Here is a 12,722-nt window from a genome sequence, read left to right on the forward strand (position 1 = left end):
ACTGAGAGATCCACCTTACCTCTGCTTCCCAAGTGCTGGGAGTAAAGGTGTGCACCACCACCGCCCAGCTAGTAACTATATTTTCAACCATTTTTTTTTAAAGAAAGAAAAAGAAGTTCCATCAGCACAATTATTATTGGTGCTTCATGAGTCTGGGAGAAACTGAGTAAAGAACCACCATTGTGGGATTGCATTATGATTCCTCTTTTGTGCTGTTGGGGACTTGTGGGTCCTAGACCAAATGTTAGGGGTGCCAGGCCCAGGATTCAGGCAAGTGAGGATTTCCCTAGAGGACGATGGGAATAACATGCTCCTATGTTTAGAAATGCCAGTAGCATGTAGCAGGAGGAAGTCCTGGTACGAAAAAGGCAGGTAGTCCTTGCACAGGAAGATGGCCAGTCTTCTGGACTTCCACACCCAGGTACCTGTCTGGGCTTGACAGTGGGTTTGTGCTTTCGCAGTGAGGATTGACTTCAGATCGCCATGTTTGATTGAATGAGCTATCTCTCCAGGCTGCTTGAGCCCCATTTAATCATCCAAATAATTATTCTTCATTCTCCGGTCAGACAAATGAGTGATAGGGCATCTTGGAGGCATTTTACCATGCTCATGTGTACCTGAGCTTCAACCGCTCCTGACGGAAACCCACTTGGGCAATACTGAATTCTTAGTTCCCCTGTAGCATCTGTGTTTCCCTCGGAAAATATTTTAGAACAAATCAATAACAACTTCAATGCAAAAAAAGAAAAAAAAACTACAAACTTAACAGCTTTTTCCTTCGACATGAATGTGTAAATTGAATTCCCTACCAAGTTTTAAAAAATAAAAAAGGTTGGTTTCCCAAAAATGTTTTCATTGGCTTTAGAAAACTAAAACACACCAGTGTTTGGGTGACTAATACTTCCTGTAAAATAAAGATAGATCAACACATAATTATGTTCTGGCTGAGATATAATTGTTGTCTTGGAAACAGTTTTTGGGTATGGATATGGTTATGTTAATGAAAGTCTCCCAGATTCCTAATGATGATGCAGCTGATTAATTAGGCCAGGCTACCCACTTACAGGGGTTAAGAAAGAAAACAAAACATAAAACAAAAAGCCCACAAAAACAATTCCCGAGAGAACAACTGAGCAGAGGAAAAGCGGTAAATCTCAGATTAGTTAGTGCTTGTAAGTATTCTAGTTGGAGGAGTAGGCGACAAGTGCTTTTTGGGTTATTTGTGGTTTTCAAAGATCCTTCCTGTTGCACCAGGCAGAAAACAGGGAACTGGGCAGAAGGCACACCATCGCCTCTACTTCTTCAGCGTGACATCCCAGTGTGTTCTCTGTCCAGAGCCTAGGTTGCAGCCCTTTTTGTAGGAAGTTCTACTTAAAGCAGAGCACAGCGTGGTGAACTCTTAGGGGTTAGAGTGCAGCTCAGCTTAGATCACCCTCATTCCGGTGTGCGTGCAAGTGTGTGCGCGGGCACCCGTGGTGTGTGTGTGTGTGTGTGTGTGTGTGTGTGTGTGTGTGTGTGTGCAAGTGTGTGCGCGGGCACCCGTGGTGTGTGTGTGTGTGTGTGTGTGTGTGTGTGTGTGCACGTATGTATGTGTGTGGGTGTGGGAGGTGTGTGCCAAAGGGGTGGGGAAAGGGGGAGGGAGCAGAGCCCCAGGTGCTGCGTGAGGGGCGGGAGGTCTCCGGCTCCCGCCTCTCCCCCGGGGGCACCGGCCATCGCCAGCGGGCTCGGCCACCTCTCGGTGACGCCACTGGTCCCGCGACCCTCGGGATCGCCGGCTGCGCGCCCAGCCGTGGGGACAGGGATGGCGCGGGACTGACGGTCTCCTCCCCCCTCCCGGGAACTCCTCCGCCCCACCCGGGGCTCTCGGGACCGCGGCACCGCCCCGACCTGCACGCGGGCCGGGCCCCCGCAGCCTGAGGCCCTCGGCGTCCCCGAGGCGGTGCCCGGCCGCACCGGAGGACGACGACAGCGAGGAGGTGGAGGAGGAGGAGCCGGCTGCCCGCGCGCTGCGGCCCGGGAGCACGGGCTCCCCGGAGGGCGCTAGGGGCGTCCCGGCCCCGGAGGAGGGACCCGGAAGCAGAAGCGCCGCCGCGAGTGGAGCCGAGCCGCTTGCCCGCGCTGCCCGGCGCCGGCTGGGGGTCCCGGCGGCTGGATGGGCGGCGGCGGCGCGGGCCGCGGGCGGCGATGGGCGAGGAGCAGAGCACGGTGAGCGGCAGCGGCCGGCCGCGGGAGGCGCGGGCCCCTGGCGGAGGCTCGGCGGGCCAGTCCGAGTCCCCCAGGCCGCGAGGGGACCGCGCCGGGGATACCGGGCCGCGCGCCGCCGCCTCCTCCTCCTCCTCCTCACGACCGAACGGCGGCGGCGACGGCAGAGACCCGGGCTGCGTGGACGCGAGCGCTCCGGAGCCTGCGAGCAACCGGGCCCCTGCGGGGCAGCCCGCGCGACTGCCACTCACCGGGCCCCTGGACCCCCAGAGTCTGGAACTACAGCTGGAGCGCGAGGAGGAGAGAACGGGGCCAGAGGCGTCCCCCGGCCAGCAGCCCCGCGACGGGCTGCTCCTGGACGTGCTGGCCCAGCGACACCCGCCCCCCGCCAAGCCGCAAGTCCTCTGCTCTGTGTACTGCGTGGAGAGCGACCTGCCCGAGGCCCCCTCCGCCGAGTCCCCGTCGCCTCCGGAGTCCCCACCTCAAGCACCGCCGGGGCCGATTCCCGCCAGTCCGCCTGCCTCCTTTCCAAGCTCCCCGCTGTCGCTCCCGGCTGACCCCCTATCCCCCGACGGCGGCAGCATCGAGCTGGAGTTCTACCTGGCTCCGGAGCCCTTCTCCGTGCCTGGCCTATTAGGAGCTCCACCCTACTCTGGCCTGGGCGGGGTAGGGGACCCCTATGCGCCCCTCATGGTGCTGATGTGCCGGGTGTGCCTGGAAGACAAGCCCATCAAGCCCCTGCCCTGCTGCAAGAAGGCGGTGTGCGAGGAGTGCCTCAAAATCTACCTGAGCTCTCAGGTAACTCCCCACTACTCTCTGTCCACCCTCAGCCCTGATCACCATGGCAAAGCATTAAGCTTCCTAGCAAGGAAGAGGTGACCAAGTCCCCTTACCCGGGGCCTTCAGCAATTGCTAGCGTCCTAGTTGTTACTGGGTGCGTTTTACCCACACTGGTTTATTGGCTGGTTAACTCTGCTCTGAGGTTCAGGTTTTGCTTGGCAGCTACAGGAGGAATGAGGTGGATTGCCCTCTGATTATTTTGTCTGTGGATTGCATGCAAGAGCTTGTTCCGAGGAGAGGAGAAAGACTGCCTCACAGGCCTGGCATCCCAGAAACTAACAGACAGTGAGCATAAAATAAATATTTGTGGAGCTGGTGAAGAGAAGGTTTGGATTTAGTGTGTCAGGGCTGTGATAACCTGCATTGTAAATTCCTTGCCTTTGTATAGCCAGAGAAATGTAAAATAATAATAATAATAATAATAATAATAATAATAATACCACGAAAAGCTCTTGCCCACTCCTCTATATTGAAGGTAAAATACCTTTCTCCACAGAAATTTTAAGCCGTCACAGTACTTTTAGTTCTTTAAAAGAGAAACAAAACAGAAAGAGGCAAACAAAGCAGAGAGACCAGAGGTTTAACCAAACAGGCAGCCACCGAACTTCCCTCCACCCTCCTGTAAAGGGCTTGGTTTTTTTCTTGGAAAGCTTGAGAAACACTGCAGCCCTCTTCATGGTTTCCAGTCAGTGGTGTTTCTGCCACCAATTTGCACAATCCCCAATGCCCTTTGATCCCGTGTCTGATTGTCCTAGGCCCATTCATCTTTCAAAACCTCGTCTGTTCAGGTGCCAGCTTCTCTGTGACGCTGCTTTACCTCATCCTCCAGGCCCCTGCTCAGATATTTTTAAAATGCGTCTTCCAATCTTTCCTGCACTGAAATGGTTCTCGGCCTGCCTGTTTGTCCCGACAGACTGTCTGGACGCCGATTTATAGTCCGAATCGGATAGTTTCAAATGATAGTGTTTGCCTGTATTGGCTGAAGGCAGTTTGAACAGGGGTCTGAACAGTGGTTCCTGTGTATTTTTGTGGGCAGCTCCATTGATGGGGTCTGGTCTGAAAGGGTGTAGTGTGCCCAACTGGAAGTGCAAAGGCAAACTTACACAGAATGGAATGTTACACTCACAGGAGCCTGGCCCAAGTGGCTGAGATTACCCACATGCCCTGAGAGAGTATGGTGTCTGTTCTAGAATGTATCCACTAGTGGGGACTTAAGACAGGAATGTCTGCTGTTTGTTTGCGGTTGTTTCTATGACATCATCCTTGTACGGATAAGGCTGCTGTCCGTATATACAGCCTTGTGGTGGGATCCAGACATTCCCAAGAAATGGACCTTGCTCCAGAGAAGTCATGGTGAGAACAAATGCACTCAAATATGTAGCACAGAGTAGCATCTAATGAAGTGTAAACACCAATACCAAGGAGTACTTAGCTTTTATTTGTTTATTTAGTCGTTCACTTATTCATTCATTCATTCATTCATTCATTCATTCATTCATAGGCAGGAGGTTGCTGTGTGGCCCAGTGTGGCCTTTTAACTGGCTAAGTACCCCCAGATTGGCCTTGAACCATTGAGCTACTGCCTCTACTTCCTGAGCTCTGGAATTAACTTTGTCCTATTATGCCCAACTCCAGGCTTTAACTGTTAAGTGCTCCTTACAACCTTGTGTTCAAGGTCGGTATTTCTGGTGGGTCGATACCCTGCCTAACAGTTTGATTATTTTACAATAGGCCCTGTTCTCCGAAGCAATTTTCTTTACATTTTTTTTCAGCATAAGTTGGTTTTAGGAAGTTGGTGTTTTGAGTTGCGTTGAGAAGGGGGAGAAGGAACAGGTTGAGGGTGAAGTCCACATAGCACATACAGACAACAGACTCCTTGGAAGTGACAGCGCTTTCTGAACTGTGTCTGCCACCTTTGACATCAGGTGTTCCTGACCTCCCAAAGCAACTGGCAGGAATCTTAGCAGCAAGAAATAGACAATATTTCAAGCAGTCACAGCACAAATTAAGCCCAGAATGGCAGGCATGCTTCCACTTCAGGGTGCTTCAATATTGTCTGTTTCTAGGTGTCTGCCTCCCTGTTCCTTGGCTTGTTCCGTCTACTATTGCACCTGCGGTTCTGTACTCACACACCATCCTTGTGGTCTTCACCGAGTGTCTTCGTAGGCGTGCATGTGCATGCGTATGTGCGTGGCTTTTGCACAGTGGTTCACTTGCACAGAGACCAGAGGAGGATATTGGATGTCCTGCTCTATCTCTGTCCTCCCTTTGAGAGTCTCTTACTGAACCTTAAGTGTGGTGTTTCACATAGGCTGTCTGGCGGCATTCCTGGAACCCGCCTGGCTCTGCTCCCTGATGTTGGGGTTGCATGCATGTTCATATTTTATGTGGACGCTGGACATTTGAACTCAGATCCTCAAGACTATGTCTCTTCCTGGGTTTTAGCTTTTCTCTACAGCACTAATCTATCTTGTACCTAAGTAGATAGCTTCTGTGAAGACAGGAGTTTCTATACGGTTTTGTTATTTCTATTGAAATATTTGTTCAGTAGTTAATGAAGTTGTAAAGACCCTAAGGTCACCTCAGAAAACTTAGGTGCTGAAATTTTGCTCTGAACGTTTTTGTATTTAAAAGACAAATGCTTAAGGCAGATAAATGAAATAGGCTACATTTACTATTAGATCTAAAAGAGTTTAAGCAAACTTTAGTTTATACAAACAAATCTTTTTCCGTTGGGTAAAATACAAGATCATGGTTGTAATATTTCTGATATGATCCTGCGTTTTAAGATTTCATCATCTTTATATTCAAGTGTCTCTGTGTTACAGTCATCCATGCCCAAATGTTCTCATTAGTGAAATTTAACTGTAGACAGTGATCTGGGGAGAACCCACCAGTGTCTGAGTGAAACTGTGTCTTAATGTGTGGTTGCAGCCAGGCTTGATGGTACAGATGTGTAATCCCAGCTGCTTAGGAGATTGAGGCAGAGAGATCACAAGTTCAAGGCTTGCCTGGGCAACTTTGTGAGTTCAAAGCTTCCCTGAGCAATGTAGTGAGATCTTGTCTCTAGATTTTAAAGAAGGTGTGTGTGTGTGTGTGTGTGTGTGTGTGTGTGTGTGTGTGTGTGTTGGGGGCAGTGAGTGGCAGGAGGTTAAATTATATATAGCTCAGTGGGGGAGTGCTTACTTAGCTGGTGTGTGACTTTATGTTTGATTCACAATGCCCAAAACAAAACAACAGCAAAAACATAGGAAAAATGGGCGGAGGAGACGTTGCATGTTTTCTTTTTCTCATCTGATAAGATTTTTGTCTTAAGCAAATGTGGCAAGCCTTGACTTTAAGGCTTCTTAAGACGTGTGGGGGGAAAGGATGTATTTAAAGACCTATTAGCGACACTTCTGTCTTTGAGTTTGTGCCGCGTGCTCAGTGCAGTGCACTATTTAACAACACTTAAGAGCATAAAGCAAATGAGTATTAAACATTTTATACAAACATTAAAAATGCATATTAATTGCAAGTTGGACTCATGCCTGGTTAAGTGGACTCTTCTGAGGAACACTGCTGTGTTCTTTGAAAGAAGACAGGGATTTGGGACCCAGAAATGCTTTCAGATTTGGGGCAGCAAAGACTCTTTCAGGGACAGAAGCTGTGGCCAAGGGTGATGAATTGGTATCAGCAGCATTTCAGAACAGGCCGCAGCTCTTAAGACAGTGACAGTGCTATGAGAGGACTACAGTGTCTCAGTGCTATGAGAGGGGTGACTTTACAGTGCGTTAAGTTCTTTGAACCTTTTGATTAAACCGTAGACGAGAGCATCAGTCACTGCACTGGCTGATTTAGATGTCGTGCTGCACCAAGACAGAGAGCGGACCTCACCTTGGTTCTTGTTGCTTAGGATTATGCCTGTTTTGTACAGACAGTTTTAGAAGTGCATCTCCCAGTGTCACACACGGCCAACACAGTCCCCAGGATGCCAGCAATGTCTCCCAGTGTTCCAGGTTCTGCCAGGTTTCGATCTTCTCAACTCCTTTGGCCTTTGCCACATTCTTTTAGGAAGAAAGATGATCTCTTGCCGCCTTGACTTCACAGAAGCCATCCACAAATGTCTTTCCTTCATGATTTTGATTTAGTCAGAACAATATCTTGTAAACATGAAATATTAACATTTAGTACCCTGAGCTGACCAGCAGGCTGGCTCAGGGTGCAGCTGCTGTGGCTATTAGCACACCGCTGAGAAGAGCAGGATACTGGAAGGTTTGTATGACTTGGAATGTATACACCTGTCCACTGGGTATTAATAGCAGCAAGACACACATTGCTTCTCCACAGTGTGTGGAAAACAGCTGCTACATGGCAATGCCCTGCCATGACTGCTACTGTAGTCATCTGAGAAAAGTGACCTAGGCCTCAAAGGAAAAAGCTCTCATTAGTCAATCCAAGTCACCCAGTCTTTATAGGTAAAGAAGTTTAGCTTAAATTCTCTTCCTTAAAGCAGATAAACGATTCTATCTTATCGAACGTGGAGTTTGAATATCACTGTCTTCACATAGGTAAAGTTACAGATCCTACCAGGCCAAATGTTTTGGTGATCCTGAAAGTGTGGAGAGTAATATGAGCATGAAGTCTATTCTGGAGTCACTTTTCAGATTTCCAAAATGAGAATTAAGGCCTCTGTATGCCCCGCCCCTCTCACGTGTGTGTGTGTGTGTGTGTGTGTGTGTGTGTGTGTGTGTGTGTGTGTTCCAGCATATTTGGGGGGTGTGATAACATTTGTCTGCACACCTTTCTGACTCGTACCCTTATTGTCTTCTCTTTCTGCACCATTTTGCCTTGCCAATTGTTTCTGTTTTTCTTTTTCATTTTGAAGCCTGTTTTTATCTGGCACTTAATTTCTGCAGGGCAGTCTTCCATCCAGAGCTCTTCCAACTGAGCTCTGGGGCCCGCAAACCCTGGGCCTCCTGCCCTTTGGCTGCTTCCCTTCTTTACAGCTGGCTGGAAGAGAGGCTCTGTCGAGCAGTCCTATACCATGCTCCCCTGTTAAAGATCTCAGGGAATGCTACGAGTACTACTGACACTCTGTATCAGCTGACACCGATGTGATTTTCATTATTTATTTATTTATTCTGAGACGGGGATTCTCAGGTTTGTCAGGATAGCCTTGACTGTCTTGGAACTCACTCTGTAGAACAGGCTGGCCCCAGACTCCGAGAGACCTGCCTCCCTTTTGCCCACCCCCCCAAGGCTGGGATTAAAGGCGTGTGCTCCTGCCACCTGGCTAGATGTGACTTTTATTCTCCTTCTGGAGTGGCTGGGACTCATTGTTTAGCCCTGAAACACTCCATAGTCCAGACGAGCTATGCTGGACAAACAGTATTCTGTAGAGATTGAGTCCTCAGCATTTTGTTAAGAAAGATAGTCAGCTGACATCGTTTCTTACAGTTACCCTATTTGCTAACTAGCGTTCTAGTTTTGTATTACTCTGTAGACATGTTAAATGGTCTCAAGAAACCATCTTACAACCTTGTATTTTTGTTTCCAGTTAAAAGCTCTTTTTAAAGTAATTAGGTACTTGTTCCTCCTTTTCTCATTCTCTGGTAGTTTTCTTTAAGACCATTATAGGAACCTACTAACCTTTAATTAATTAATGTATCATTTCTGTAACTGTGTTCATAGAAAATAATAAATCCGTATATACTCGTTCATGTGTATATGTATATTTATATATATGTATATACACACACAAACATGTATGTTTCAGAATACATTGCATTTGTTAGAAATAGAATATTTGTAACCATCCTCTTTATTTAAAATATTTACACCACTAACTTAAGAGATAACATGATTTTAGCTAATTTTGCTTTGGTTCTTTAATGACAGTTTGCCTGATGTTTAAAGAAAGGACTTTCTTTTGTGCTGTTGATCGAACCCAGGGCTGTAATATGCTCATCACATGATTGGCGAGGAAGCTTCACTCTCAAACCCTGAAGTTAAAACAAAGTGTTTTTCTTTTTTCTTTACACTTATTTTGTTACAAGGATTTTTACATACTGAACTAAAATGAAAATTCTCAAATTAGGTTCCGTCCTAAAGTGACAACTCACTGTCTATAGGAATATGATGTTCAATATCTCCCATTCTCTGTAACTTCCAACCAACCCCTTTACGTCATCTCTGTTGATATAATTGTGCTTTAAAGCTGTGTACATGTTCATAATTATTGATAACAACCATCCATTCAAAGCTAATCTCTAATCATTCCTATCTGCAGTTCATCATTTTATGTTAGTACCCTCTGGATTATAGACAGGGTTGTCTTCTCTCCAGATGAAAGGAAAGAAGATAGTGAAATCTCTAGTTTGGTGGGGTTTATATGCCAGGCTATGAAGAAGATAACATGGAAATTATTTACTGTATTAGAGGTAAGGAGTACTGTGGAGAAGAAAGAAACAAGGAAAAGGTGGTAAATACCAAAGAGGGGATTGTTGCTAAATTCATCATTTGGGGGACATCGTTACAAGTGGTTTCTCTTACAAAGTCCCGTTCTAGTTAAGGCCTTTGTAAGCCAGCAGTTGAACAGGCCATATGCACAACAGAAAATGGCAATAGCATTTCAGAGGTGTGCCAGGAATGGCAAGGAGGCCATGTGCTTGATACGTGGCAGGACTGGTGGGTGTGGTAGGATGACAGAAAGCAGACATTTAAGGCCATAGGCAGGCTTGCCTTTCATCTGCATACGATGGAAACTACAGGAAAGCACTGAACAGAAGTGTAGCCATAAGTGTGTTCCTTTGAGTCACTGTGGAGAAAGTGTTGAAAAGATGAAGTAGAAGTAAAAAGGTCAGTTTGATGATGACGGTATTATTCCAAGCAGGAAAGGTAGAGTTTAGACTAAAGGGAGAGAGATGTATGGTTTGAACTGTTTGAATTTTGAATATATTTTACTGATATAGCTGACAATTTACTGGGTTTACTGATGGCATGTGACATAAGAGTAAACCAATTGAGGGTGATTCAGTATCTGAGTCAGAACATTTAGAAAGATGAGGAAACTCAATAGGAGGACCAGGCTTGGAAAAAGGAGCAGTTGGGAAGGCTGAGTGTAAGTGCTGTTGAGATGGTCATGAAGGACCGATACAGGCACCAGAGGAGAGGTCCCAGCAGTACATACGTATTGGGCCATTGATAACACTTAGGTAATATTTTATGTCTAGAGCCCAGAGGTCACCTTGAGAGTGATAACAGATAGAGAAGGAAACTGAGCATTGACTCTGGTCCTGTTGATTTGCACAGATATAGAGTGCGGGTCCCGGGAAAGAACCAGAATTTGGGAGGGAGAAGCCAGTTTGTCAAAAACAGAGGTGGGTAAAGATGCCTTGAAAAGGGAGGGCGGGCTGGTGACATGGGCCAGGGCAGAAGTGCTTGCTGGACAAGCGTGAGTTCCTGAGCTTGGAGCCCAAGAACCCACATAAAAGCTGGGAACTGTGGCACTCGTCTATAACTGCAGTGCCAGGAAGGCAGAGCTAGATGGGTTCCTGGTTTATTAAGAGATCCTGTAAAACAAACAAAAAACAAACAAAAAAAAATCAAGGTGGAAAGTACTTGATCTGGACTTCTAGTTTCCACACTAGTATATACCAGCAAGTCCATGTGTGCACACCCCCCATGTGTACACACACACACACACACACACACACACACACGAAAGAAGGAGTAATCTTCTGTCTGAAGCATCTGAGTGCCAGCAGGCCAATAACTGAAAGTGACCGTCATCTTTCCCAACAAGGAGATGGTTGTATGGTTGTCAACCGTGAACGGATCTTTCATTTCTCAGTCAGTTGTTGGCCTTCAGATTCAAGGCATAGTTAGTAGGACAGCAGTTCTCAGCCTTCCTGATGGTGTGACCCTTTACTACAGTTCCTCATGTTGTGATGACCCCCAACTATAAAGTTATTTTATTGATCCTTCCTAACTGTAATCTTGCTACTGTTGTGAATTATAATGTCAATATCTGATATGCAAGGTATCCGATATGCAACCCCCGTGAAAGGGTTGTTTGAGCCCCCCAGGTTGAGAATAAATACAGTAGGACATTCTACGAGAACACTGACGATTAGTCAATAACTTTCTCAAAGTCACTGAGTTAGCAAATGTTGACATGGGATTTAAGTGCAGACCTGTTTGGCTCTGGAGCCAACAGCCCTTTTATTAGCTTTTAAATTTGTTAACTAATCAAAAAGGCAATGTTGACCAAAGGCCTGGGCAAAACTGGGGGCATTATATTGTAAATGATTTTCATTTTCTCTGAGAGGGATGAGGGATGTATGGAGTGAGGAGTTGTGAGGTGGGCGCATCCTTTGGAAGGGTTTAATGTCTGTGTTGAGATCACACTGTAGGCATGGAGTGAAGTAAAAAGCAGATTAAATGAGGAAGGGAGTATTCCAGGGAGGAAATGTTGATATCACACAGAATCAAATTCTCCCAACTGAAGACAGAACAGAAACATAGTTACACAGTTTAAGAAAGTGGGAACTTCCCACCGGACTGAGTAGAGAAGGCCCCTGGGCTCTGAGTGACCAACCGATGGGAACTCGCTTTAGGAAACAGGGACTTGACCTGCTGCTCACTTTTGCTGACTGTGCTCCCGTTTTCTTCCTTCGGGTTATCACTCTTTATTTAAACCTGCTCTTTACCATCTTTTAGTGATGGTGTCTGGATGGCCCTCAAGCCATCCCACAGCGTTTGCTTAGGGGTCCTCCATATGCTTTTGCCTCAAAATATTATCCCAACCTCCTGTCTTGATAAGGCTCTATCGTTTGCCCACTTCTAGCGGAATGCCCCACCCACACGTACCTGTAGACAGTTCATCTTACATTTTCAACACGGACTCCTGTTCTGATCTCCGCCCTCCCAGAGCCTGTTTTCTGCCTCAGGAGTCCCTGCTTGCATCCCTCATACCAGTTCAGTGTGTGCCTGGGCTCTTCTGTCTCCCCTGCGTGTGGATCTTTCCTCCCCATGCCCTAAGGTGTTTTCTGTTGTTCTATAAATCTCTTCATTTCTGCTGCCATTTCCTCTGCGCCAGCCTTTCACTCCCCACCCCGATCATCTTTAACATTTTATCTTTATCTTTATTGGTGTGTGTGTGTGTGTGTGTGTGTGTGTGTGTGTGTGTGTGTGTGTTTATGCATGTGAGTGTATGTCACATATATGTAGGTGTGTATAAGGGGCAGAGAAGTGTTTGTATCCCCTAGAACTGGAGTTACAGTTGTGAGCCTTGGGTCCTCTGGAAGAGCATGGGAACAAGCACTCTTAACTGTGGAGCTGTCTCCTCAGTGTCTCCCTCCTGGATTCTGGTGACTCCATTCCTGTACTCTAATCTTATCTCCAATCTATTTCTCAACACCGAAGTCAGAGGGTTCTTTAAAAGGCATTGCCATTTTTGGCTTTCTCCTTCTCAGTTGGCCACTGGTGGCCTCTTGCTTTTCTAGTAGAGTGTGAGCTTTGTGTGTCCATGTCCCTAAGTGACATGACTCCTGTGCTTTCCGAGCTTTGGCCTCAAGTAGCCCCAAGCCTAGAGTCGTGTTAGACTGTGTGTGTGTGTGTATGTGTGTGTGTGTGTGAGTGTGTGTGTGTCTTTGCCTTTGGTAGCATGGAGCCTGGCTAAGGAGAGCCTACATTTT

The 12,722-nt window shown here is 47.0% G+C and overlaps 1 protein-coding gene across 1 annotated transcript in view; it reads left to right on the top strand.

Annotated features, from left to right (window-relative positions):
- Positions 1–2,578: 2,578 nt before the first annotated feature.
- The window catches only part of Rnf217 (ring finger protein 217), a 92,065-nt gene continuing 81,921 nt past the window's right edge, over positions 2,579–12,722 (top strand). The window contains exon 1 of the mRNA NM_001106204.1: positions 2,579–3,000. Coding sequence (NP_001099674.1) covers positions 2,893–3,000 — 108 coding nt within the window. The 5' untranslated portion in view covers positions 2,579–2,892. The remainder of the gene's footprint in view (positions 3,001–12,722) is intronic.

Source organism: Rattus norvegicus, chromosome 1 (assembly GCF_036323735.1).
Source record: "Rattus norvegicus strain BN/NHsdMcwi chromosome 1, GRCr8, whole genome shotgun sequence".
Classification (NCBI taxonomy): domain Eukaryota; kingdom Metazoa; phylum Chordata; class Mammalia; order Rodentia; family Muridae; genus Rattus; species Rattus norvegicus.